Below are 25,797 nucleotides of genomic sequence, written 5' to 3'. Positions count from 1 at the left end.
GGGACCTGTGAATCAGTTTCACCAATATATGGTTGTGGTTAAAAACCCTGGTGTCTATTCGACACTTATCGTTCTCTATTCTACCTACATTTGTTTTTGAGTGTTTTCCCCTCATACTGGTAGCCATTTTGTTACTTTGTGGAAGTGGCATACATATATATATATATATATATATCTACATATATATGCTCAATATCTATATATCTCAAGCAACAAATCCCTTTGCCTTTTTATTTCATGTGTTAAAGCGTCTTAATGAATTAACCAACCCTTATAATATTAAACCCTACTTATAAGGCATTTATACATTCCTTAAAAGATTAGTCCTATTGTGAGTTAAATCTGGTAAAATGTTGATATTTATAACTCTTTATTGCCTGTAAACCACTTTTTTAATTATTGTGCTATTATTTAAATATTCTAGAAAGTTTCAGCCTCTTCTCTGTGCTGCCATAACATAAATCTTACTGACTATTTTTTTTGTCATAATAAAGATATTTAAGTGAGTCAGTGTCTTACAGTTGAATAAAGTGGAGTTGATATGAGTAATGAGGTGTCCTCCTACATATTCTGTTCTTCTGAGCTGAATTAGCACCAGGGAAATGAGAGCACTGCGACTGGTGAGAGAGCTGACAGCCAACATCTGTCTCTCTCTCTCTCTCTCTCTCCCTCTGTCTGTCTGTCTCTCTCTCTTCCAATTCAACACACACATACACACTCACACAGCAGTCATCAGACATCTGGTGGGACTTTAGTGGATCCTGCTACTGTGGTACGGCGCCTGGTACAAGGACTAAAGCTACTTCAGCAGTAATGACACGTCCCTATTGGCCAGACCGGGCAGAGAAACAGGAAGTGGAGACAAGACTGAGGGTCAGGAAGGTCGGCCATCTCGGGACGATGATTTAAATACAGTAGAAAAGAGACAAAGAGAGATATTATGTCCTGTGCCTGAGGCCGAGGTAAAAATGAGGAGAGGTTGAGACATTAGAGAGATGACACCGGGACAGCTTTAAATTTAAGAAATAATAAAAATCTATGATAATGAAACTGTTAAACATATGAAAAGTTGATACTAGTTTTATTTAAGTAATACAAATTTTGAAAGACATAAAAGTTTTATGTTTGTATTATTTATTTTTATGAATGTGTTTTAAAAATCAATTTTAGTGTTTTCATTATTTTAGTAACGTGTTTCTATTTATTTGTATTTTCATGTCATAGCTTAACCTTGTGTCTTTATCTGTGAAGCTTTCTGCAAGTTTCATTTTGAGACGTGCGACATAGATAGTGATTATTATTTTGATTATTCTGATTCATGTTTTGTTGCTGAAAATAAAAAGTGACCTCAGGTGAAAATGCACCAGTGGTCACCTGACTGACCAGCACTCACCAGTGGCGGGATCTCCTCCAGGGTTGAGCGTCACTCTGAAAGCTTGATTCCAGACTTGGCGGCTGGGCGGAGCATCACACGGGTCGACGTAGAGCAGAACTCCACCAAAGCCCAGTTCAGAGAGCAGGGACAGCTGGACGTCCACACAGAGACACAGTGAGCAAGAAAAAGACAAAACATGTCAGACTGCTTCACAAAAACCAGTAAAACCAGACAAAATAGATAACAGACATGTGTCAAAGTGAATCCAATGTGAATCATAAATTAAAATAACACAGTTTAAATAACATAACATATTTATTCTATACATTTAAGTATGTCCAACACGACTAAACATACTTCAAATTAGGCTTATATTTTGCATAATATACTTATTTAAAATGACTATGATTGAAAATAAATAAAAAATAATAAGTAAACTATATATAACACTTTTTGAGCACATACAAGTCACAAAGTGCTTCATCGAGGAAATAAAACATAAAGTACATTTACATTGACATCAAAGTAAGAAAATAACAAGTCAAACTTGAACGTGCACATGGTTGTTTATACATCGTCACTGTTCATTTATCCAGCCTCAGAAAAAACGGTTTGCAGACAGGGGGCGCTGCAGCTGCACATTCGCCATATTTCACTGTTGTCCAGAGATGTAGCGTCCTTGTTGTTTTATGAGCATAAATGACTATTTTATTGAATATGTGACACCAGCCACGGCCGCTCTCCTCTCATCACAGCTCTGTCCTTCACTGGATAACTGGGGCACCTCACACGCACACACGCACACGCACACGCACACACACACACACACACAAGTGCATGTGTGTGTGTGTGTTTGTCACGGCTTGGTTACAAACCTGAGACTCTAGTTTCAAAGCACAACTCTTCACCAACTCATCTATGGTGGATGATATTTGACTGTCGCAGTCCGTCCTGGGCCATAAATTATACATTATATAACCAAAGCCGTGGACTGTACACAGTCTGACCGAGGGCTGTGATTGGCCCACGGGCCAGACATTCCTAGTGGAGTGGAGACGTCCCCCCAATCTCCCCGCAACAAAACATTTACCCATCACAATGACTCTCCACAGCTGTTAAATCCTGTATCGTTCTGCTTTAATGCAAATATCTAATCAGCCAATCACAGGGCAGCAAGTGAGTGCTGAAAACTGCTTTTAGTCTAATCATGTTGCCATTCTCAGTAACCTCAGGGAGAGTTGGTTTATTGATCGACGACATTGTTTCACATCTTGTTTTACTGTTGTGACATTTTCCTTTCTTTATTCTCCAAACATGAATCTACTTCTGAATCTAAGGTTGGTGTGAAAATGGCTGCAAATGAGCCACAACAGGACTAAAAGAAAGGTGACCAAAATAATAGAGGAGAGGAAACGTTTAAAGACGAGGTCACCGTCCAAAATTTACATTTACACAGTCAGCCTTTTCAAAATCCAGTATATTATACCTGGACTTCAAGTCTTCACGTGGGAGCCTTCCTACAACAGGCCACTGACCCAATTTCCCTCCCCGCCCACAGTTTGGGACACATTTGATCATGTGGGCTTCAGTGAAGAGAAACGATCGTCCTTTACATCAGAGTGGAGACGAATGATCGATGAGTCCTGTCCACACGCACGCACGCACGCACACGCATCCACACACACACACACACACACACACACACACACACACACACACACACACACACACACACACACACACACACACACACACACACACACACACACACACACACACACACACACACACACACACACACACACACACACACACACACACACACTCACTCCCTCGCACACACTCGCACACACACACCTGCATCCATACTTAACACAAACACATGTTTTGAGCATGTAACCTCGTTCATTTAGTGTCATTAATATCAACCAATGTGAGACTTGACAAAGTAGCGTCACAGTGTGAGCTCATGACAGTGTTGTTGTGTCCCTGCAGGGTTTTCCATAAACATTCATTGATTCGTGTTTGTCGTCGCGTGAATGTCAATCTTGTGTGTGGAACAGACTTGGTGACAAATTAGTGGGGAAAAAACCAACAAATATTTCCACACAAGTGTGTCAGTTACAGTTCAAACGTGAAAGTCAGGCATGCATGTAAATGCCCAGTTGATGGTGATGTTGTGTCAAGATAATGAGAGGAGAAGAGGGTTCACTGCGGCGATGCTGACAGCAGCAGCAGCTTCAGTCACATGAGAACCACTGACATGTGTTTCAAGAGGAGACCTGACGGGTTTAATTTAGTTTAGCTTAAATCCAGTTTGATTTTAAAATCTTGTTATTGGTTTTTTTCACATAGTGGATTTGATCCCACATACGCCTAAAATTGTTCAAAACATTTTCTCTGTAATTTGATGTAATGTGTAACTTTTGGTGATTTTTATTCTGCCCATGAACAGAAACAATGGAACATAAATGATATGCTGCATCCTTCACAAGTAAAACCATGTTTAGTGTACATAAAAGAAATCATTTCTGTGTACAGCAGCATGGGAAGGTCTAAATAGTCTGCATTTATATGTGCTTTTCTAGTCTTGAGGAACATTCAAAGCTACTTTACACCATTCACACGCAGTCGTTATGTGGAACTGATAGACTTACAGCAATTTATCAAGTCATGGTTTGACAGTGGTTTGAATATATATAAAAAAAAAATCAGTCATTTTTTTTCATGTGCATCATTTAAATGTGAGTAATAAACAGAAAAATAAAAAAACTAATATTTGCACTGGTCTTATCGTTTAAAAAAATGGATGAGAAATTACAGTCTGCTAACAGAACATGAGATTAATCGCTGTCATATATAACACTTATATTTACGTAATCACCTATTCACATATATACGACTGCATTTAAGAAGCCTTATTCTCACGTCACGGACAGCGCGGCGTGTGTATTCACATCTGTATAATTTAATTTGTTTTAATGAAGTGGAAACTGAATATAAATTAAGCCATAATTAACATGTAAGTAGACATTTATGTTATGATTAAGTGGATGGGAATTTATATTTTCCCTGCCATCTTCTAATTGACAGGGGGAAAAAAATCTGCTCTCCACACATCCAGGCGAAACAGGCCTAATCAATCAATGCACGGCTAATGCTACTTCTTATGGAGGCAAATGGAGTCGCATGATGTCGCTACGATGATACAGCAGTCAGGTATGCTACATTTACAGCATCAATAATATAGAGAATCAGTCCGTGCTGCACGACTGACCATATTAAATATGCACCACTGTTTCACAAACCCCACAGTGGTGAGCTAACACTGTGACAGTTCAGGGTTTTGAAGTGTGGTGTTACGAGGTACTGCCTCACAGTCAGTGTCTGTGAAAACATGTCTGTCAGTCAATAAAGTCTGTGTCTGGTCAAAAGATATCTATAGATTCAAGACTGATGTCTGAAAAACGTTCAATCTCCTGCACCAAAGTCCACTGATGTAATCTGAGTTTTGTTGGGCTACAGCTGTGTTGTTTGGCGAGTTTGTGTTACTTTGATGTTAATTTGAATGACAGAAGTCACACAATAACACTGTTGAACTTACAAATGGAGGCAACGGTGTATCAACTACTGCTATGAACACTGACAATCTCTGTGGACTTTGGTGTGTGGGAGTGAGTGGTTTAAAAAGCAACACACACACACAGAAGCAGCTGTCTTATGTTGAGATTCGTGATTTGACAACATGACCATACTTTGTCTGTTTTCCTCCAAACAGGAAGATCATTTACAAAATTTATATTTGGCTGTCTATCAGCACCTTCTACAACCACATAAACAAAAACAAACATCATTGTGAAGCTCAAATTTAAACAACTTCATTGCATGAAAACCCTTGCTTTTACCTTGCTACTTACGTCTGGGTTGATATTTTCCCAGCTGCAGGTTTGTGGTCTCAGGCAAATCTAGTGTTAAACCACACGTGTGTTTTCCTTTAATCTCACCTTGTACAGCAGAGGTGCTTGGCCAAGCTTGACCACGGCGATGCGGTTGGTGAGGTTCAGGCTGTCTTTGGCTCTCCTCAGGTCATCGACGCTGCCGTACTGCACATCCACCAGCTCCCCCTGAAGAGGAGAAACAGCACGGGGACTCAGGGATCGACAGTTAAATGCACTTTAATCAAATGTTTTCCCATGATGTTTGCATGTAATTATATTCCAGCCTCAGTCAGCCGTGTGTGTGTGTGTGTGTGTGTGTGTGTGATCTGATTCTGTGCTACAGTGCCGAGTAATAAACCTCAAACTTTGTAAAGACTGACAGAAATCATAGAGAAACACCTTCAGTCACTGAACATAAACAGAAAGTTGATTTCTAACAATTAACAAATTTAGTTTCCCCCATGCTTCAGTCTGCTTGAAATTTGCTTTAGTTCAGTTTTTTGTTACTTTACGTTAGGGTTTACTTTTAAATCTGACTCTGAATGGTGCTTTTATTTTCTTTGTATATGTATTTGAATGTTTAAGTCAATTTCACTTCATCACCATATCCTCATTTATTTACTGTATTATTAATTCATTTATTTTTTTTCCTCTTCCTTTATTCCTGCTGCTTGTATTTATTTATTTTTGTATCTTTAGTCTGTGGCGTTTCATGTTCATCATTTAAAAACTCATGTTCCCATGTTTTGGGTCAGAGAGTCTCTCCACAATCCACACAAATGTTTTTTGTGCAGATGCAATGACACCTGATTTTGATAGTGTTTCTATAATTGTGTCTGTAATTGGACAAATGCTAAAACCTTTATTAATTTAATAATAATAATAATTTAACAAATGGCCACTGCCTTCATTTCCCAAAATTAAAATGCCTGAGAAGTTATTGAGACTTTTTTGGGCTCTTTCTCTTTCTCCCCCTCCCTGCTCCCTCTCTCTCCCTCTTCCTCCATCCTTCTCCCCCTCTCCCTCCCTCTCCCTCCATCCTTCTCCCCCTCCCTGCTCCGTCTCTGTATCACCTGGGCCTGATTCATTTTTCATGTGGCCCGGGGGCGAGTGTAACACAATGCTGCAGTGGGGAGAAAGTGAGGGGAAATATGAGAGAGAGAGAGAGAGAGAGAGAGAGAGGTAGAGAGTGAGAGAGAAAGAGAGGAAGAGTACATCTCTTTGCATCAGGAGAGCCCAGGAGAGAAGAGTGAGAGAGATTTATCGCTCCTGCCTGCATTTGCATCATAAAAGGCCTCCATTTAAACTGCAGACCATGAAAGAGTAGGAGACACAGCAAAGGGAAAATACAGAGCAACCTCTGTACACAACACTGTGAGATGTTGCTGCTGCTGCTGCTTAAACTAGATCTCTTATTCCTCGCTGCCTTTTTTTTCCTTCCTTGTTTCATGTCTGCGAGGTAATGACATTAACACTGAAGGTATAACAGCAGCTGTGTGGCCTAAGCAGAGAATTTCACTCCGGTGACCGGTGTCTTAATCGGCGTTCACTCCTGGGTCAAATGTTTCTCTGATGCACAAACTGCCTGAAAGACCCTGAGAGTCTTTGTCTTCATATTCTATGCATATGGAACTCCTGTGTCCATAGACCACATGTCATAAATGGACATTGTCTTCTGGTTTGCAGGGTGAGTCAACACAGAAAATCAATCAGGCCATCGGCAAGTGTCAGTGTTTCACATGGGCTGTGGTTAAATAGCCCAGCGGTGATATGCAGTTACCACATATCACCACTAAGACACGCCAAAGCACCATTCTCATGCCTGATACCATTATTTTAAAAGATGAACATGGAAAACAGAAATGTTTTCTGTCTGTAATACATGGCACTGGGCAGAGGGCAGCCAGTTAGCCAGTTAGCCAGTTAGCCAGTTAGCCAGTTAGCCAGTTAGCCAGTTAGCCAGTCCCTCTTCTCATACCAGCTCCTGGAGAGAGAACGAGTGTAATTCGTCCCTGTGTCTTTCGTTTGCTGCTTTACGGCGACGTTGCGGCTGGTCGGGTCCGACTTCTATAAGCCAAAGCTTTTCTTCTATGAAACGGCTTATTTTGCAGCGAGAGAAAGGTTTTTTCATCATGATGATGATGATGATGATGATCGTATACTAGAACTAATGAGTATATTTTTTATAATTGTGCACTGTTGCTTTGTGTGCACGGTTAAATGAACTCAATATTACCCATTATTAAAAGAAGGCAATATAACCCGGTTTTAATTACACGACTATATTAACTGTTCTTGTGACACCAACACTTTAATAATTAGCTGTGGTTATCCCATTCCCAGTTTACATTGAGGCAAGTTAAACCCTGAACAGGTCGCCAGTCCATCGCAGAGCCAACACACACACAAACAAACAACCATACACTCACACACCTACGGGCCATTTAAAGTGTTCAATTAACGTGTTTTTGGACACGATGACGTGCGCACAAACAAATGATTGCAAACGTCTACTACTGACATAAAACTTTGACACAATTCATGCTCCGGTGATAGGGTGAAACATCACCACAGGGCAGAAAAGTAATGTGTAAAATGTTAGTGGGTTCATCTGGGTTCACAAGTCCCATGTATGTCCAGTCAATGTGGTGTGAAAGAGGCTCAGAGGATTTTCTTTTCTTCTTAACTCAGACATTCACAGGAGATGTTAGAGGATGATGAACCAGAACATACTTCCTGATCGACTCCACTATTTCTGTCCCATCATAAATATTCACTCCTTTTTGAAACACATTTTAATCAATTAGAGGCATTTTTGAACTCTCCAGTTGAAGTGATGCTAATGAAATGTTTTTCTGTGTTAATGGCTTGTTGACACTGTCGCATTGACTTCCATTTACACCAAGTTCAAAGCAGAGAAAGCCTTCTCACGCATGTATTTACAGAATGTTCTTAAAAGGAACAGATCCATGATTTTACATCAACACGGGGAATTGTTCTTAGCTTGGCCACCTGCTGACTTCAGCCTAGCAGTGTTCAGGCAGAGAAAGAGCAAAGTTTCAAAGGCTCTCGTCGACAATGAGCTCATTCAACACACAGTCTGACGGTGACTGTGAGTGAAGTGTTTTATCTACACACACTCTGACACACTATATACTGTACATAATGTTTACTAAAGGATCTATCGTGGCCATTTAGCATAAATACACACCACAACGCCATACGCACATAAATCTGCCACTTTTCTAAGGAAAGTTGTGAGAACATATTTAAGAAAAAAAGATAATTTTTTTATGAATGAGGCTCAATGTGTCAATCAGTCCAAACCATCTTTTTAAAATAAATACACACTTCACGTCATTTTGAACATGTGATATAGAGAAACACATTTAAGAATAATAAAATAGACATATAGAGACAGCCTCACCTCCTCACAGTTATTAAATGTAAAGATAATTATGAATTATTAGATTTCCAGCATTTTTAAGGTTTATATTCAGGGTGACAAAATGGATCCCAAGTGGGTTTGTCCACTTTAACGCCCATTTAGTTTTCTTTCCAAGCTACCTGGTGCTAAGTGGGGACAGTTCAACTCGACTCTACTCTTCCATTAGTGATAGTATCTGGTACATGAGTCGATACTAAATGTGACGGCCACTGATTGGCAGAGTGTCTGCACTGGAAGAGTCATGAGCACAATGTCCGACTTAGGAATGGGGACATTTCTGGTGCATGCAGCGACAGCCCTGCTGAAAGCCGACGTTCACCAGCTGCATCACAACCCTGTGTGTCATATTTCAGATTCAGTCCAGCGATAAACCGTTTGACACAAGTTTGCTTGTGTGGCGTTGAAAACGGTGTGTCTGCCTCTGCCTATAATGAGGAGGTACAATAGTAATGGAAAACAACACCACACCGAGTAGATTCGAGCCGTGCTGTGCTGGAAGTGTATAGTGGAAAAGCACTATAAGTGGACCACCATGAAAACCATGGACAAATCTGCTGGCTGATATATAAACACATAGCTCATACATAAACATTTGTATTGATATTATAGTATTTTTAGTGGTAGTAGTAGCTGTTATTGTTTTCTAAATCAATGTCATGCCTCAAAGATCTATTCCTTCTAATCATGACTATTAATGAAAAGAAAAGAAACAAACAAACAAACAAAGTGAGTGAAAAGAGAAAAGCTGCGCAGGGAGGAGACTGACAGACGAGGTCATGATTGTCTGATGGAGGGCCGCTCACATCCAGCCTCTAATTAACTCTTATCACATGAAGTGTCTTCACTGTCATTATGTCAGACAACAACGAGAGGCATGAAGAGAGCGAGGGGGAGAGAAAGAGAGGAGCAGAGTGAAACATGTTTAACTCAGACCTGTCTCTCTGACCTGATGTGCCCACATGAACATATAACTGCATCATATATTCTAACATGTTTGATAATCTGAGATAATCTGTTAGACGTCTTCAGTAGTGAGCTGTAGGCAACTGGACTTACATGAAGATGTTTCACCTCTCAGCCATAAGTCTTTAAGGTAAACAATACAGGTCATTCAGTCCATGACCTCGTTTAAGGTTGTTGGTTTCACTTCAGTTGTGGTGTGAAAGAGGGTCATTAGGGTCAGCTTGGGGACACGGTCTGCTATTGTGTGAGTGTTGGAGGTCACCTGTGTTGCAACATTGTCTCTGAGAAACTCAGGGGGATTTTTAACAAACACCACATCACCGTACACCTCAACCTGTCACTCCAGCTGTGACAGTTGTATGTATAGGCTCATCATGGGCTCCTGTTCATCACCTGCACTTCATCAACTCATCACTGCTTCTACAGGAGCTGCTGTTCTTCCAGACTCTCATCACCATATTGTTCCCGAGTGACCTTACTGATCCTCTTTCACACCTTGAAACTGGGTCAGGGGTGAATGACCTGCATTGTTTCACATAACGACTCTCTCGACAGGTATCCAGCCTTCAGAGGCTAAAGACGTGGACTATAATAATAAACTGTATAGAAGTACATTCTGACCTTCTGTAGTTAGCTTTGCATTTAAAATTGTGTATGCTTGTTATGCGCCAATGACACCAGAACAAATTCCTTGTATGTGCAAATCGTACTTGGCAATAAAGCTCTTCTGATTCTGATTTATTTGTGTCTACATCTAAAATGTCTACATCTGCAGACACATTAATAAGTCATTTCAACTTTGTTTGGGAATGCAGATTCAGAATGCAGTTTTGTAGTGTGGCAAAGGTTGTTCACTACAGCTGAATGTGAGAAGTACAGTTACTGATTAAAGATGGTAGAGATGAAAGGATGCTGCATGGTAGCAGATAATAAAGGGAAGAATTCTGTCTTAAATGATATGCTGTGAAGAGATAAGTGTATTTTTTTTCTTTTTTATCTTTCGGCTTCTACCTCTCGAGGGGTCAGCAGAGCTGATGATGCGCATATTTGATTTTGCAAAGATTTTTACACCGGATGCCCTTCCTGACGCAACCCTCCCATTTAGCCACCATTTTACTCTGGTAACCCAAGGGAAGGTTGCCAAAAAATTGAACTATTATGTTATTTTGGAGTCTGTCTATATGAACACATATGTTAATATAATATATGAGCATCTTAAATGACACAAAGTGTGAAAAAACAAACAAAATGTACGGTAAATACAGGCGACTGCAGTGAAAACTGTGCCCAATTACACAGAGATTTAGCAGATTTATGCTTCCTGCTTCCACTGTGCACCATCACAGTCCTGAGAATCCATTCTTGTGAAGACAGAATATTCATAACTCACTTCAAAACCGCCCTTATGGACGAGGAAATATTTTTAATTACATTCCTGAGCACAAGTGCTGATATTTGCATATTAATGTGTAAAAACAGATTTTCTTCCAACTGCATTGGAACTCCATTAAACTGCAGAGTTCAGAACAATTGCCGTCGTGATTTATGTGAAGATAACTGCAATGACATAGAACTCATTTCTAAATAACCCCAATTACCTTAATTACAGATCTTATTAGTGTAGCAGTGTAACATATAAAATGCATTGTGTTAGATGGAGATTACACGGCTCAAGTGTCTTGTTCCTTTAAAACCTGTCTGTTAACTATTGAGACTGCAGAGCTTTTTAATGTTGCAACTGTCACTTTGTGGGAAACTGCTTTTAAATATTCTTTTTTTTACCTTTTTCTCTCCACTTGTATTTTATGATTCACATTCTAAAGGTAAAAATGTTAAAATCGAGTGAAAAGCCTCAGCATCAGTAAATTAGTAAATATCAGAGTTTCCAAAATGATTATAGTTGAAGTCTGTTGGGATGAGCCTAATGATTCATTAACATAGTATTTTGCTCAAACAAGGCAGTTTACACAGAGGGGGCAAATCCTTTAAATATTTACTCTTAGATTATGAATCCAAATGTGTCCATGTGCATATAAAAGGTAACTGTTTTTTTAGCACATTTTTAATAGGTTCTGTGGGCAAGTGCTTCTATGTGTGTGTTTAGTAAAACGAAAAGATGAAAAAAGTTGATGCATGACTGCTTTTAAAGCTTGGAAGACACTTGATTATCGCTCTATACTTTCCACTAACCGTAACGTATTATATATATGTTAGAAAATACTGGTGGAGAATATGTGAAAACAACTGAAAATGTACTGTAAAGAATTTTGGAGAGACTGAAAATAAAATGATGGCTCGATGACAAACTAGAGCTGTAGTTAGGGCCCATTAGCAGCGACCCACCTGTGGTGCTTTACGCTCAACTGTTCTGTCCAATAAAGCCCAACAAATGTTTAAAGAAAACAACCAAACTTAACCATGTTAGCTGTATTTTTCAAACCTGTATTCTGTTTTTTTCAGATATTGTTGTTTTCTGACAGGTACACATCAATTCAATCAGGAAGTGTGTTGTTGATAATGCAAATAAGCCAAAGAACAAAGCTGGGACATTTTACTACCAGGACTTTCCGCAACTCTTCAAACTGTGGGACAAACTATCTTGAAGTCTGAGAGGAAGTTAAGTTCCTGAACCAAGCAAGATCTCCTCTCTTCTTTACGTATTTCTTAGGTCCTTAGATGCTGACTCCACCCATTTTTTCCTGGTCCTTATGATTTACTGCATAATGCCATTGTGCTTGGTGTAAATAGAGGGTGCAGTGAAATTAATCTCTGAATTATTTGCACTTGTGTGCCCTTTGTTTGCATCACTGTTAATGCGCAAATGCCTCAAGGGTTGGAGTGACCGTACCTCCGCCTAGATTATCCACAAATCCTGCAGTGGAGGTGTTTAGACAGAAGTAACCCTGATCTGTGAGGAGGAGGTGCCCGCTTCATCATGTGATGACCTCAGAGTGAGTCCCCTGCCTCCAGCTGTTGCCTATAAACAGCAGAGTCAGCTGAGCAAGATAGGGAGGGCCTTCAGAGGAGGAAACTGCCATAGTTAGCCTCCTGCCCTCAATGGTTTGGTTGTGTTTGCCTCCCAAAGGTATAGACCGACGGTGTAGGCTGTGCTTTCAGCAGCAGCAGTTCAATGATCAACCGTCCTGAGGTGTCTTGCAAAATCTCAAAGGGTTAACTCGTGAGATCATTAAAACCCTGCTGTTCAAACCTTTCGGATTTCACAATGTGCTTCTCTCCAGAGAAGTGAGCCAACACTGTTAGTGAGGCTCCTCAAAGCAGCTCAGCTCCTGCCAGTGTCCTCAGACCTTTGTAGAGTCTCCACTAACACCATTACCAACCATTGTCCTAGTCCATTGTCCCGTCAGTCAACAATCTGATCAAGAGTCCTCGCCACCTTTTCCTCTTATAATTATAAGTCCAGGAAGAGTAGCAGAGTAGGTGACTCCATTTGTTCTTCTGACAGCAGAAGGGCAAAAGTGACATTTCAACATCTGTCCTCCAAGAGTTAAGGTTCCCAACCTCTCATTTTCTCTAAATCCAAGAATATCTGTGTGGGTATATTAACTTTTGCCCAAGAGCACGTGAGTTCAGGCATGGATTTATTCTACTTATTTTATTTATTCTGTTAAGGTGAATGTGAGATTAGTTGAGTCTAATGTCAAGGCTTTATTTAACTTATTCTTTTCCAAGAAAAAAGTGCATACACTCCACTGTTCTCTGCCAGCCAGGTCAATGCTTTTCTTTGCTCAGTTTATTTAGAGATTTCATCACAAGTTTCTTTCTTTTCTTTTCTTTTTTTTTTATGTTGAGTGGAGTTATGAAGCCTGTGATCCAGTGTGATCTAACCTGATCTGATCTTTATACTGAGTTAAAGTGATGCAAAGTCAGCTGGCTTGTTAAAGTGATCTAAAGTGCAAGTTATATGACAGAACACATGCCATAATCTGAATTGATCTGTTCATAACTGAAATGACCAGAGGTGAATTTAAAGTGTTCTGATTGAATAGAACTTAAGCGATCTGAAGCGATCCAAAGAGATCTAAAGTGATAGGAAGTAAATTGAAGAACGATGAAGTGACATGTAGATAACTGCAGTGAATTAAGTTAATTCATTGGTGATATGAAGATGACGGAAATGAATTAAAGGGCTCTGCAGTTCCTTTTTTTCATCTCCAACATAATAAATGCTAGAATGACACAAATTGAACTTACTGTGTGAAACCTTGACTCAGAGAAAAGCAGAACATCAGGAGTAAAAAGATTTGATCACATAGTGAGAATCTGTGGTGGCGAATGCTTCTCTAGAGCAGATGATGATAAAAGATTGAATAAAAATTCATCATAAGTAACCAAAGAGTGATCTGGTGTCACGTCACACGATCTGCTAATTTCAGGTTTAATAGATTAGATTACATTAAATTACAGACAATTTCTAAATATATTAGACACATGATGAATTTGGATGTTAACCTGCTACTGATTTGTCATTACTGGCTTGGTTGAATTGATGGTGAATTTGTTCAATCCACTGGGTTTTGTTGTTTTTCTTCAGTTTTCCTGCCATCGTTGGGAGGCCCGACACCTTGGCTGACATCCCTGAACACTTTGGGCACAGGGACACGATGTTGTTGCCCTTATTTTTCTAATGTGAGATTTGCTGTGCTGCATTTGAGGTGAGTAAGCAGTCGTAGCCCTGGGCAAACCTCAGTAAAGTCGGCCTCACTTTCATTTGCTTCATTTCACGCTCACATTAAAAATCATCACAGTTTAAAAATGTGCATATTATTCTTTTAGTCATATATGGAATAAAGCAGCCTCCCTGTCATTTAAATTTGGGTACAAATATTATTTTCTTCCCTGCACCTCTAGCTATGGCTCCTTGATTATGTTGAAAATCTAAATAAAGCTTTAGAGTTGTTGCTGAAAACATACATCTGTCTTGTTATTAAATAAGAATAAAAAATAATATTCAAACAACCGTTCCCTGAGGGACACTATTATCATCAACAAACACTGTGTGGATTACATATAGATGGAAAAAATAGAGCAATAACAAAATGATTTGCCCACTCAGTTTTCACAAAATAGGTATAATTTATAATCAAATTAAAAACATTTAAATAAAACTTTCTTTTTGAAACCTAATGTAAATTCTACAGGGAATCATTAGGGAATGAAGGCGCCCATAACATAATTATTTCTTTGCCATAAAATGATTCATTTACAATAAAAGTGCTCATTGTATGCGCCACGATAAACACTGTGATGTTTTGCACCATTTAAAGAAGTTAGGCTATTATGGAAAAAGAGAAAAATATAAGCAATTTTGAACGGGGTCTTTAATTTGGTGCATTAAGCAAAACTATAGTCGTACAGCTAATCGTATTTATCTGAGCAAACTTGATATGTCATAAATATTTAAACGGTGTGATTTTAAGGTAATTACTTTTAGTTTTTTTTCACTACTTTTCCCTAAACCACATGCTGCAGGAACATTCTGTATTTATTAGTTAATTGGTTGATTGATTGACTGATGGCTGGTTGGATGATTACACAGTTTTTAAGACTGTGTTTTTGTTTTCATGTTTCATGTCATCTAAACCAGTGGAACAAATTAGTTGACTAACTGACTGATGGATTGATTATTAACCGATTGAGGGTTTTCAATTGTCGGACTTTTGAGTGGTGATCGATATACCAGGTTTTGATTGACAGATGATGAGATTTTGATGGATGAATGTGAAAGGGCCACTGACTGTCTCGTCTGGTCAGTCGGGGGCTCATATCATCAATACGCCGTATGAATTCCTTTTTTTATATGTACTCTATTGCCTCGTGTGAGCTTCTCTGTCTTTTACTTCTTCTGTCTTTTATCCATTATTCTTTACAGCACTTTGGTCCTTTGTGTTTGTTTTAAAGTGCTTTACAAATAAAGTTGGATTGGATCATTTCAAAATATAAGTGCTTGTTTTAATATGCAACAATAAAAAAAAACATATTTAATCTATTTATTTAAAAATAAAACCATATATAAATTACTCGTTACAACTTGATATAGTTTGGAGGGCCACATGAAATCGATTGAAGGCCCCATGTGCCCCCGGGCCACCACTTTGAGACCCCTGGTTTAATGGATGGATGGAGTTTTGATTAATTGATGGACTGATTTAGATGGATGATGACTGGCTGCCAGGTTAGATTGATTGTTGGTTGGTGAATTATTTTATGCCATGTTAAAGAATGAAAGTAAATGATCTCATATTATAACATCCAAGAACGTATCTTTCTATTTGTCATTGTTTTAAATGAAACTGTGTACTGTTTTCTCGACATATGTTGTTTTGTGTTTTTAATCCGTTTTGCCTAAGCTTTGCTTAATATGTGAAAATAAGGGTCTCCCTGAATTCATTACTAAGCATTTACATAAAGGTTAAATTGATATATACGCATATATATATATAAAATGAAGACACCATCTGGAATAATGTAAGTCAATGCAGTATTTACTCCCTCTACCGTCTTATTAATGTGTGTCTTCCGTGTTCTTACATGTCCTTACAGCTGAGACCAGATGGTCCTGAGAAACCTACAGGGAGGACGACGGTGTCTCACTTCACTTGATGAATAATACTCTCTGGTGAATGTGTTTGTATCACAAGGATTTTCTGCACAAGGTGGATGTTGATGTCACCAGAGTTGCTGCTTGTTTCTTTGTATTATTTTGTCACCACACTGCTGGTGACACTTCCTATGCTGTTCTGTGCCTCAGTCAAACACTAAAAAAACATGTTTGTGACCTTGATCATTTAACCATTATTAAATCATTCTGTCCAAGTGATTATTAGCACCAGGTGAAATATAATGTGTAAACCCATTTGACAATGATTAAAAGTCACGTGTTCCCTGTGATTTAAACCCTTAATAACTATAACTTCTGTCTATATTTGTTTTTTGCTCACTTTTATACAGATATTGCTTTTTTTTTTTTGTTTTAGTTTGTGATCCAAAATCTTTGTTAATAAACTCACTTTCTTGTTACTATGTTTGCTCTGCATTGGCATTCAAACTGATTCTGGTCGTGCCATCAGCCACCAGGGGGTGACACCACTAGTTGCAAAAAAGAACTATTGAATTGAAGTCTACTGGGAAATGAGTCTATTTCTTACTTGATTTAACATTTTTCTGAGAGGTTAATGATCTCAATCACTCATTTCAGGTTTTCTTGAACTGAACATGATGAGAATGTTAAAAGTTGTGTTCCCATTTAGAGTCAAACAGACAATAAAACACAGCACATACTGTATCATTAAATAGGTTGAAATTTTGGTTTCATGAAAGGCAAATTTCTAAGTTTTCAAAAGCAGGAGTTTATGAATGCATGTATCATGTGTGTATATAGCATTTCTAATATCATACAAGAATATTTTCTTTCTTTGGACCAAAGAAAAAACATCTTATTTGATGCTTCTGATCCCTGTGTGTTGTGTCAGAGCACAGTTTACTGCAGCACCAGCAAAAACAGTGCCACCAACAGCAGGACTTATTAGCCCAGTATACTCGCCGCAGCACCACCATCCATCCATCACAAACGCCATATTTAATTGTCTGAAAGCCATGTTTAGATCCAGCAAACCGCCGCTTAATTCAAGGCAGCGCGCGGCAGCACGAGCTGGGAAATAATCTGGTGATGGATGACTGTGACCCTCCTTTGGGTAGACTCCGACGAGTGGACAGCTGGATGGATCGAGCAAAGCCGAGGAAAGAGAGAGAGGGGGGGGAGGAAAAAAAAGAGGAGGAAAACTTGGTATTCAGAGACTGGCTGCAACTTTTCATCTGCCCTCGAGCCGCGGGCAGAGGCTCAAGGGAATAACAAGCGTCTCCTTCAACCCTTTTCTCTGTTCCCAGGGTACAGAGAAGTAAAGCCCTCTAAAAATAGTGTGACTATATTTCTTTGTGTGTGTGTGTGTGCGTGTGCGTGCTAGTGTGGGCGGACTACATGCATAATGACTTCCATTAACCTTCTCACTCCTGAAGGATGGCGGGAAAGACACACTGAGCATGCAGCGTGAAACACACGACATGATGAAGATTTGGAGCGATTCATGTTTCCGACCGTTTCAATTCCGGAGTCTGTGTGTGTGTGTGTGTGTGTGTGTGTGTGTGTGTGTGTGTGTGTGTGTGTGTGTGTGTGTGTGTGTCTTCCAGGTATTACTCGTGTTGTGAGGACCTGATCTGTTTACACAATCTCATTATGGGGAAGTCTGCGTGAAGCAATGTATTACATTTTAAGGTATGGTTAGGATGAGGTTAAGGTTAGGGTTAGGCCAGTAGTAGTTATGGTTAAGGTTAAAGTAAGCCTCCAGGGAACTAATGTAAGACAATATAAGGTCCTCTGAAGTCATGGAAACCAGACTTTGGGTGTGTGTGCGTTTGTAAACCGCGCTGTTGTCTAACACAGCGAGTGACGGTACTACAGGTGGGCCATGAAATGTCATTAAATATGAATAAATATGTTTTTATTTTTCAGTTATGTAATGGAGTGTTAAATTGCACTGTAATAGATTTTAAGAAATTAAATTAAATGGAATTAAATGTTGTGTTATCCATGTTTTGAAGGATATGCAAGTGAACGGCATGATTAAACGTTCAGCTGATATGTTCATATTGGAGTTTGGTTTAACCCTTAGCGCACCAATCTGTGTCGCAGGCACTTGAAAAATTCTCCGTTTAGTCAATACACAACCTCTATATGGACATCCTAAAAAGTGCTTTATAGTCACATATTCAGGCTTTAAAACTGAGTTTATGTGTTGTTGAGCCAAAGTTATGATTCATTTTAGTGAAAAAATAGTAGTGAAACTCAGTAAGAACTCACAAGATAGATACAGTTTTTATTTTTCGTTCAAGTCTCCGTTCCGTATCGTAAAATGGCGTTGCGCGCCAATTTGCCACCGATAAGTTACCAGCATCCGCGCGAATTTAATGTTGGCCCGTACCGATGTTGTTTGTTCGTCCGCCGGTTGATTTCCGAAGTCTCGCGCTGGTCTCTGGCGTATCGTACCGCCTGCTCGCGCGCCCGGCACCCGGCAAAATGCCTTTCAGTTCGCTTTATGCGCAAACATCCAAAACCGTTCTCACAGCATTTGTACATTATCAAGTGTTTTTAGTTTAACATTTGTGTCTTTAGTTTGCAATAAAGTTGATGTTAAATTTGGTAAATCTTATGCATAAGATTTACCAAATGTTGGCATGTTTGACTCATATGGAGGTTTATACTTTTATTTTAGGCCCCGTCTTGTGTTCGAGCCTCTGCTCAGACTGATCTACTGTATATTTGTCACTTTGTGACATTTACTGTTACTGTTCATGTCTTACATTACATTATCATCATTATTTCCTCCTGCTCCTTTAGGCTTATTCTTCCTTTTTACCTGATTTTATCTCCATTCTTCTATTATATAATTGCTTATACTTATGTTCCACTTTTTTGTTTCCATATACAAGTTCATGACAATAAAGTTCTTCAGTCTAAAATCTTAAAAAGATAATAAATAGAACACATCCATCTTTGCATATTTTCCCAATGAAGCCATTTTATATTCCTTGAAATTCCACAGTGAGTTGTGTTTTTTGGACAATTTTGGACATATTTTAGACATAGTCAGCTTCCATCAGTTATTTATTTCATTGTTTTGAATGTTTCATTAACTATTTTAGTATATTATCTTTTATTGTTTAACTCAGTGACTCCTTATTCTAAAGATCTCCAGGAGACACAAACTTGAGCAGAGGTCACTGCGCTGACCTTCCTTAGCTCCTAGTCTAATCAGTCTAATCAGAGTTACATGCTGCATCTTGGTGTAGTGCGCTGGGTCCTCGTCCAGGGACAAGAACACACTTCAGAGGGTCAGTCACACAGCACAGAGGCTCGTGTTCCTTGGAGGTGCTCGCTGTGTGAACGTGATTTTTATTCTAGTCTGGAAATAATGGCACTTTGAACCTTTGGACCGTGAACTGTGCTTTTCAGAGTTGTAGCATTTAAAGCCTTAGCCTCTGATGATGACTATTCAGCTGACCCTTCACTGGACAAGGCCTGGAGACGTAGAAGATGACCTGACAATAAAAAGATGACCAGTCGGAGGAAGAACTGCCGGAGCCGGGAGTGTGAAGGAACCTTAGGTTTAGGGAATGTCAGTGCTGATGTGTGAGAAAGGTACCTGCAGAGTTCCGGCGGTGGAGTACGCAGCGTAGGAGAACTGCTGCTGCGGAAGGTCGTTCAGGCCTCGTTGGTCACAGAGGATCCCGTTTGGCAGAAAACACTGGCGACTGGACCGGTCAGTGATGGTGTTGGGTGTGGAGCCAGGGAGACTGAGGAGAACCGTGTGATTGGACAAACGGACGTCAGTCAAACCGAGTCCCACCCACTGCCTGTACAGGTACCGGGCTCTGGCTTCCTCACTGTCATCTGGTAGACTGGAGAAAGACCTGGACGCAAAGAACAAAGGGAAGAGGTTACGAAAGCACAATTAAAATCTGACTCCATCCAAACATTGTCTCCCGCTTTGTCCTGCATGAGGCTCATGAGATTGCTGCTACCAATCCCAGCTGACATTCGGCCAAAGGCAGGGTTCACCCTGGACAGGTCACCATGACACCATCACAGGGCCATATATGGAGACGAACAACCATTCACTCACTCTCATGTTCACACAGACATGTAAATTAGTGTTCGGTCAACCTCTGCATGTGTCTGGACGTGTGGGAGAAACTCTGCAACCTTCTTGCTGCGAGCCACGTGCACCACGATATATGCATAACTGTTTAGACTGGACAATTACTCACTAACAACATATAATGGGAGATGTGTTTTGCAGTACAGCAGCAGCAGCAGCAGCAGCAGCAGCAGCAGCAGCTGTCAGCCTCTGTTGGTCCTGTTTCCTAATTGCAGGAAGGACACATCAATAAAAAATGATCCATGTCTTAACGGGAATCTCTGCTGCTGCTTTGTCTGCTCCTTGATATTTACTCTTTTTATTGATTTGAGTGAGAAATCCAGTAATGAAGACTCATCCAGAGCAAAGGAGCCACAACACAGAGAATAAAAATGTCTCCTAGGTAAAGAGAGAAAAACCTCTGTAATTGTTCCATTTGTATTTTTCTGAGTGGAAAAAACCCCAAACTGTTGTTCAAAATGGAACTGTATTAAATAGTTGGACAATAACGGAAGAAAAGCAATAAATCTATGAGTAAGTATTGCACCTGCCTTTGGCCAATAGTAACAAATAAGAACAAAATATAAGAATTTGATCAATGCAGGGACACAAAATAATTATTACTATTAACAAATTACCTATAGCAGTACCTCACACTCATTTCACAAATCCAATCATACAAAATAATAAACTTCATGACGGACATGACATTTGGAGCCTATTAGCCTCTCATTTGATGACTTTTCATCTGCCGATAAATACAAATATACAAAGAACTTATAAACTAATAAATATGTCACGAAAACTTGATGAGGTAAAAAAAAGGTTTTTCAAATCAACAGACTGACACAGAAGTGTCTATTGTTTGCAAAAATGAGTTCATTTGTAAGCAAGTCTTTCTTGAATTATAAACTTTTCCTGAGTTGATTGTCTTAATTACTACTTTACTTCAATACAGCATGGCATCCATTTTTATAAATGATGGTGTGTATTCCAAATAAAGTCAATCCTGGATGTAAAAGGCCACTGAACTCAAAGCTTCAAAGCGCCATTATAAACCAATTAGTGATGTTGTGATTGGTTGGCACTGGGTCACAACTCATTTTTGTGCTTTGACTCGATGGACAAATGATCTGCAATATCACGTCTATGAGCGACGCCGATGGGATTTGTAATGTGACCTTTATTTCCTCGGGCTTCAGGTCAACTGGACTCTCTGCCCACCTCGCTGTCTCCCCCTGCATTCACTCAGTAATAATAATAATAATAATAATAATAACTACCATAATCTAGTGAACACCTGAAGTATGGCTTTCTGTGAGTCTCATGTGTGAAAGTGTGTTTGATATCTATATCAGTCTCCACAGCAGATGGCCCAAACACACAATTCTCTCATTCTCTAGTCAGCAGGCCATGTCTCATAGCTCGCCAGGAGCGGCAGCAGGAGGCGGCGTGCATGCGTGTGTGTGTGTTAGGATTTCATGCCTGTGATTGAGTGTTGGTGTCTGTGCATGCGTGTGCTCATAGAGAGCATCATCTACACGCCTGCTGCAGAAACGACTCCCTGCGGTTTTCGAGGCCTCGTGTCTCATGTGACTTTAAGTGCGTCTGTATTTTCAAGTGTGTGTTAATCTACACAGCTGTGTGTTTATGTGCAGGTCGTTTCAGAGCTGGAAACATCAGTCTCTGGAAATCCAATCACATATTTGGCCTCGTTTTGTAAAACAGGAGGGAGTGCAAACACACTACGGTCCTAATCCCACACTCACCGGCCACTTTATTAGGTACACCTGTTCAGCTGCTCTGACGCACTCTCTACATTTGACTGTAATTTTTAGCTGAAGTTAAAATATTTCCACTCCAGAAAATGAATAAAGTTGGTGAGCAGACACAGAAAGACACAGATTACAGCAAAAAGTAAAGGGCTTAAGGGTCCTGACAGCAAGGGCTCTGTAATGAGGAAATTATGCCAACATGGTGGCACATAAAATATTCAAAAGCTCAAGTTTGACTTTTTCTGCCCAACATTTCCAACATTTATCACAAAACTGTTATTTAGTGTAAAACATAGTGAATCAGGCATTGCCTAGTATCATTTTGAAAATATCTGTTTAGCACAGGTATCACACACACACACACACACATACACATACATACATATACCCACACACACATATACCCACACACACACACATACCTACACACATATACCACACACACACACACACATACCTACACACACACACACACACACACACACACACACACACACACACACAGGCCACTTGATTACTTTATGCAGTAACAACAACCGGTGAGGTCTTCTGCTGCTGTGGTCTATTCTGTACATTCAGGGATGGGCTTCTGCACATGTGGTTTCTCTGGTCATCCTCTTCTGACCTCTGGCATCAACAAAGGCATTGTTGCCCATGGAACTGCTACTACTTTTTTTTTTAAATTCTTTATAAAATGTTGACGTCCACGACTCACATTTTTTAATAAACACAACAAAAATAGTATCCAATTCAGCTCCATGTGCATTTTGTATCTCTGTGTGCATTTCTTTCTAGTTTATCTCACACACTATTGAGTTTAAATATTAATGCTGTCAAAACAGAACAATGCATTCACAAATACACCAACTGTGTCACTGCACACGAGTACCCACATCTACAGCTGTATGATGTATACTGTGTATTTCCATTCAGTGAGATGACTGGCACTGCATGGAGTCAACGAGAGAGGGGTCCACTGAAGAGGATTTGATTTGACACACACTCATCACGCTGACAGCTGTTTGACAGCTAATTGGCAAATAATAATTTAGTGTTAGAAGGGGCGGGGCACCTCTGAGTATGATTGGATAAAACTTATCACATGTTGCCACAAGAGCCAATCGGTATCAAGAGTGGCAAAGGGGTTTGTGATTGGTTCCCTTGTTTAAGAGATTCTGAAATTTGTGAGAATGGAGTCCTTGCCAGACGTGTCTGGAGAGCCAAATCATTTCGCTGGCAGACTCCACGTCAAGGGTTCTCACACCTTGGTTGACATCAAATTCAATGACTTTTTAAGGACTTTCCAGGGTCATTTCCCTCAAATTCAAGGACCGAATGTGTTGACACAGCTTAAGATGGGAGGGCAACTTGTAAGAGCCGCTTCGACCTTGGCGTCCACTTCTATTGATTTGCAGCACACTCTACATCTGGCCAAGTGATTGTCCTTGGGATTTTGGGCAAGTCCGTCTTTGTGATTTTCCTGACCTTGAGCCAAAGATTTTGGAATTTTCATTTCCCAGACATCACATAATTTGCTCTTGCTTGCATAACGTTAGTAGTAGTAGTCTACGTACATCAAGTAATGCAGCGTATGAAACAGTAGGTGGTAAATGTCAGATTAACTTCTTTCTTGCACAATATCCAAGCACTTTCAATGACCCATGTCTATTTAGGTGATTTTAAAAAAACTTTCAAGGTCCTTGAAAATGTTTTTATTTCAAATTCAGAAATGTTCAAGGACTTCAAGGACCCGTTGGAATCCCGGACTTGGTTGCCATTGTCTTTGCCACAGACTTTACAGCGAACACTCATTTGCTCTTTGTCAGCTGCTGTGAACCCGAACCATTTCCATATGACTGAGGACGGAGACGTTTTTAGGAACTAAATCCTCGCTCTTCTCCTCGCACGCTGCCATGTTGATACTGTCTGAGAACTAGTTGGGGGAGGGGGAGCGGAGCAGCGGGGAGGGGACGGGAGCCGAGAGAGAGCAGTAGATGTTTTTTAGCAAAGTTAAAGAAAAAAATCTATTTTTATTTTTTTAAATCGTCCAAACAAAAAAAATCAGACTTTGATTTAATATCAATGAATCGCCCAGCCCTAGTCTGGCAAAAAAAAAAATAAAAAAAATCTGATTTGCATGTTCCCGATTGGGCTGAATCAACCATTATTGTTGTCCACTTGTGATCAGCAGGTGTTGATGCGTCTCTGAGTGCAGGGCAAAGTCGTGACGCGTGGATTTATCAGGGAGAAGGTGAGTTGTGTCGTTTCTTGTGAAGGACACTGGTCACTCAGCAGTGGTGGGGCCTGATTCAGCCGAGGAAAACTTTAATGTCTCCACGTGTCAGACACCACTAAAGCTGTCATTTCAGAAGGTTACTACTCCATCAATATCATGTGGAGATGTGAGGCAGACTGCTCTTCTGCTTGACATTTTCCTCCAGCCAACAGCAGTGAGCCTGGATTCCACACTACTAAATATTGTGTATTTATTTATTTATTTTTTTTTTGGGGGGGTGTTCCTAAAAGAAGACCTGACACTTCACAAACAAGAAAATGTGGGTTATTCCCATGCTGTGCAACCTTTGTCACGCCTGCAGAGACGCTCTGATTGTTCTGAAGTGTTCATAAACGCGCTGCATTTGAAGTCCAATGACTTTCTTTATCTGATATGTGGATTGAATCCTCTGCTCTGAAGCTTCACTGTGCCTCACAGAGAGACGTGAAGAACTTCACAGTTGTTGCATAAAAGCTGCCCTTTTTATGCTTCATACATTTATTTTGCGTTTCTTTATTCTCAGAAATCGCTGACAACTGAGGGGGAGTGAAATTAATCTGATTTGAAATAAATTGGTTTGAACAGCTTTTGTATTATCGAAGATGGAAAACGTCTAAAGTCACGTCTATAGCGTCACTAGAATGTCTCATTAATGAGAAAAACAACACTCATTACTTGGTAATTAATTACTCTTTGTATCCATTTTTTTATTAAATTACTGTCTGATGAATATACATTTTTGATAGGGTTACGGTTACATCTATTTCCTCAGAACTAACTTTTCATCAATTACTCATCACCAATCACTGTAAATTGAATCATTTAAACAAACTACTAAGGCAAACAAGAATAAATATACCAGTGATTCCCAAAGACTGAGTCCAAAGTTAAGATTAATCTCTATATGTTTTAAATAACACAGAAAAATTAAAAAACATAAAATTAAGATGTAAGAAATTAGAATGGAAATGAGATGGATGTTTATGGTGGTGTCATAAAAATACAAAACTGTAGAGGGAGCTCCATAGAGAAAATGAACTTATTTCCCTTCATATGTGTATTGCATGTTTCGTGCTTGTTATGATGATAAATCAGATAAATCCTGATCATGTTCTGGATTAACTCACTTATAGCAGTAGATGCGTGTGATTTCCTGGACCAAGCAGACTTTAGAAGTATGAGCCGCTGTTGCCTCTGCTGGCAGCTACTGACAATAATATATTCCTGGAGCACAATCATTTTAATAACTCATCCATTTGCCCAGGAGACAATTGATTTTCTCTGTTTCCACACACGTTAGTCACATTTGAT

The 25,797-nt window shown here is 39.6% G+C and overlaps 1 protein-coding gene across 3 annotated transcripts in view; it reads right to left on the bottom strand.

The window, feature by feature from the left end:
* The window catches only part of LOC122780425 (inactive N-acetylated-alpha-linked acidic dipeptidase-like protein 2), a 351,291-nt gene that overhangs the window by 159,420 nt on the left and 166,074 nt on the right, over positions 1-25,797 (bottom strand). For all 3 annotated transcript variants that reach the window (XM_044043362.1, XM_044043361.1, XM_044043363.1), the window contains exons 6-8: positions 19,942-20,209; positions 5,380-5,499; positions 1,394-1,526 (exon numbers count right to left, since the gene is read on the bottom strand). In XM_044043362.1, the coding sequence (XP_043899297.1) occupies positions 1,394-1,526; positions 5,380-5,499; positions 19,942-20,209 (521 nt within the window). The remainder of the gene's footprint in view (positions 1-1,393; positions 1,527-5,379; positions 5,500-19,941; positions 20,210-25,797) is intronic.

This window comes from Solea senegalensis, linkage group LG14 (genome assembly GCF_019176455.1).
Source record: "Solea senegalensis isolate Sse05_10M linkage group LG14, IFAPA_SoseM_1, whole genome shotgun sequence".
Lineage (NCBI taxonomy): Eukaryota > Metazoa > Chordata > Actinopteri > Pleuronectiformes > Soleidae > Solea > Solea senegalensis.
Note: the sequence above shows the minus strand (reverse complement) of the source record. Positions and strands in the feature narration are given on the sequence as shown.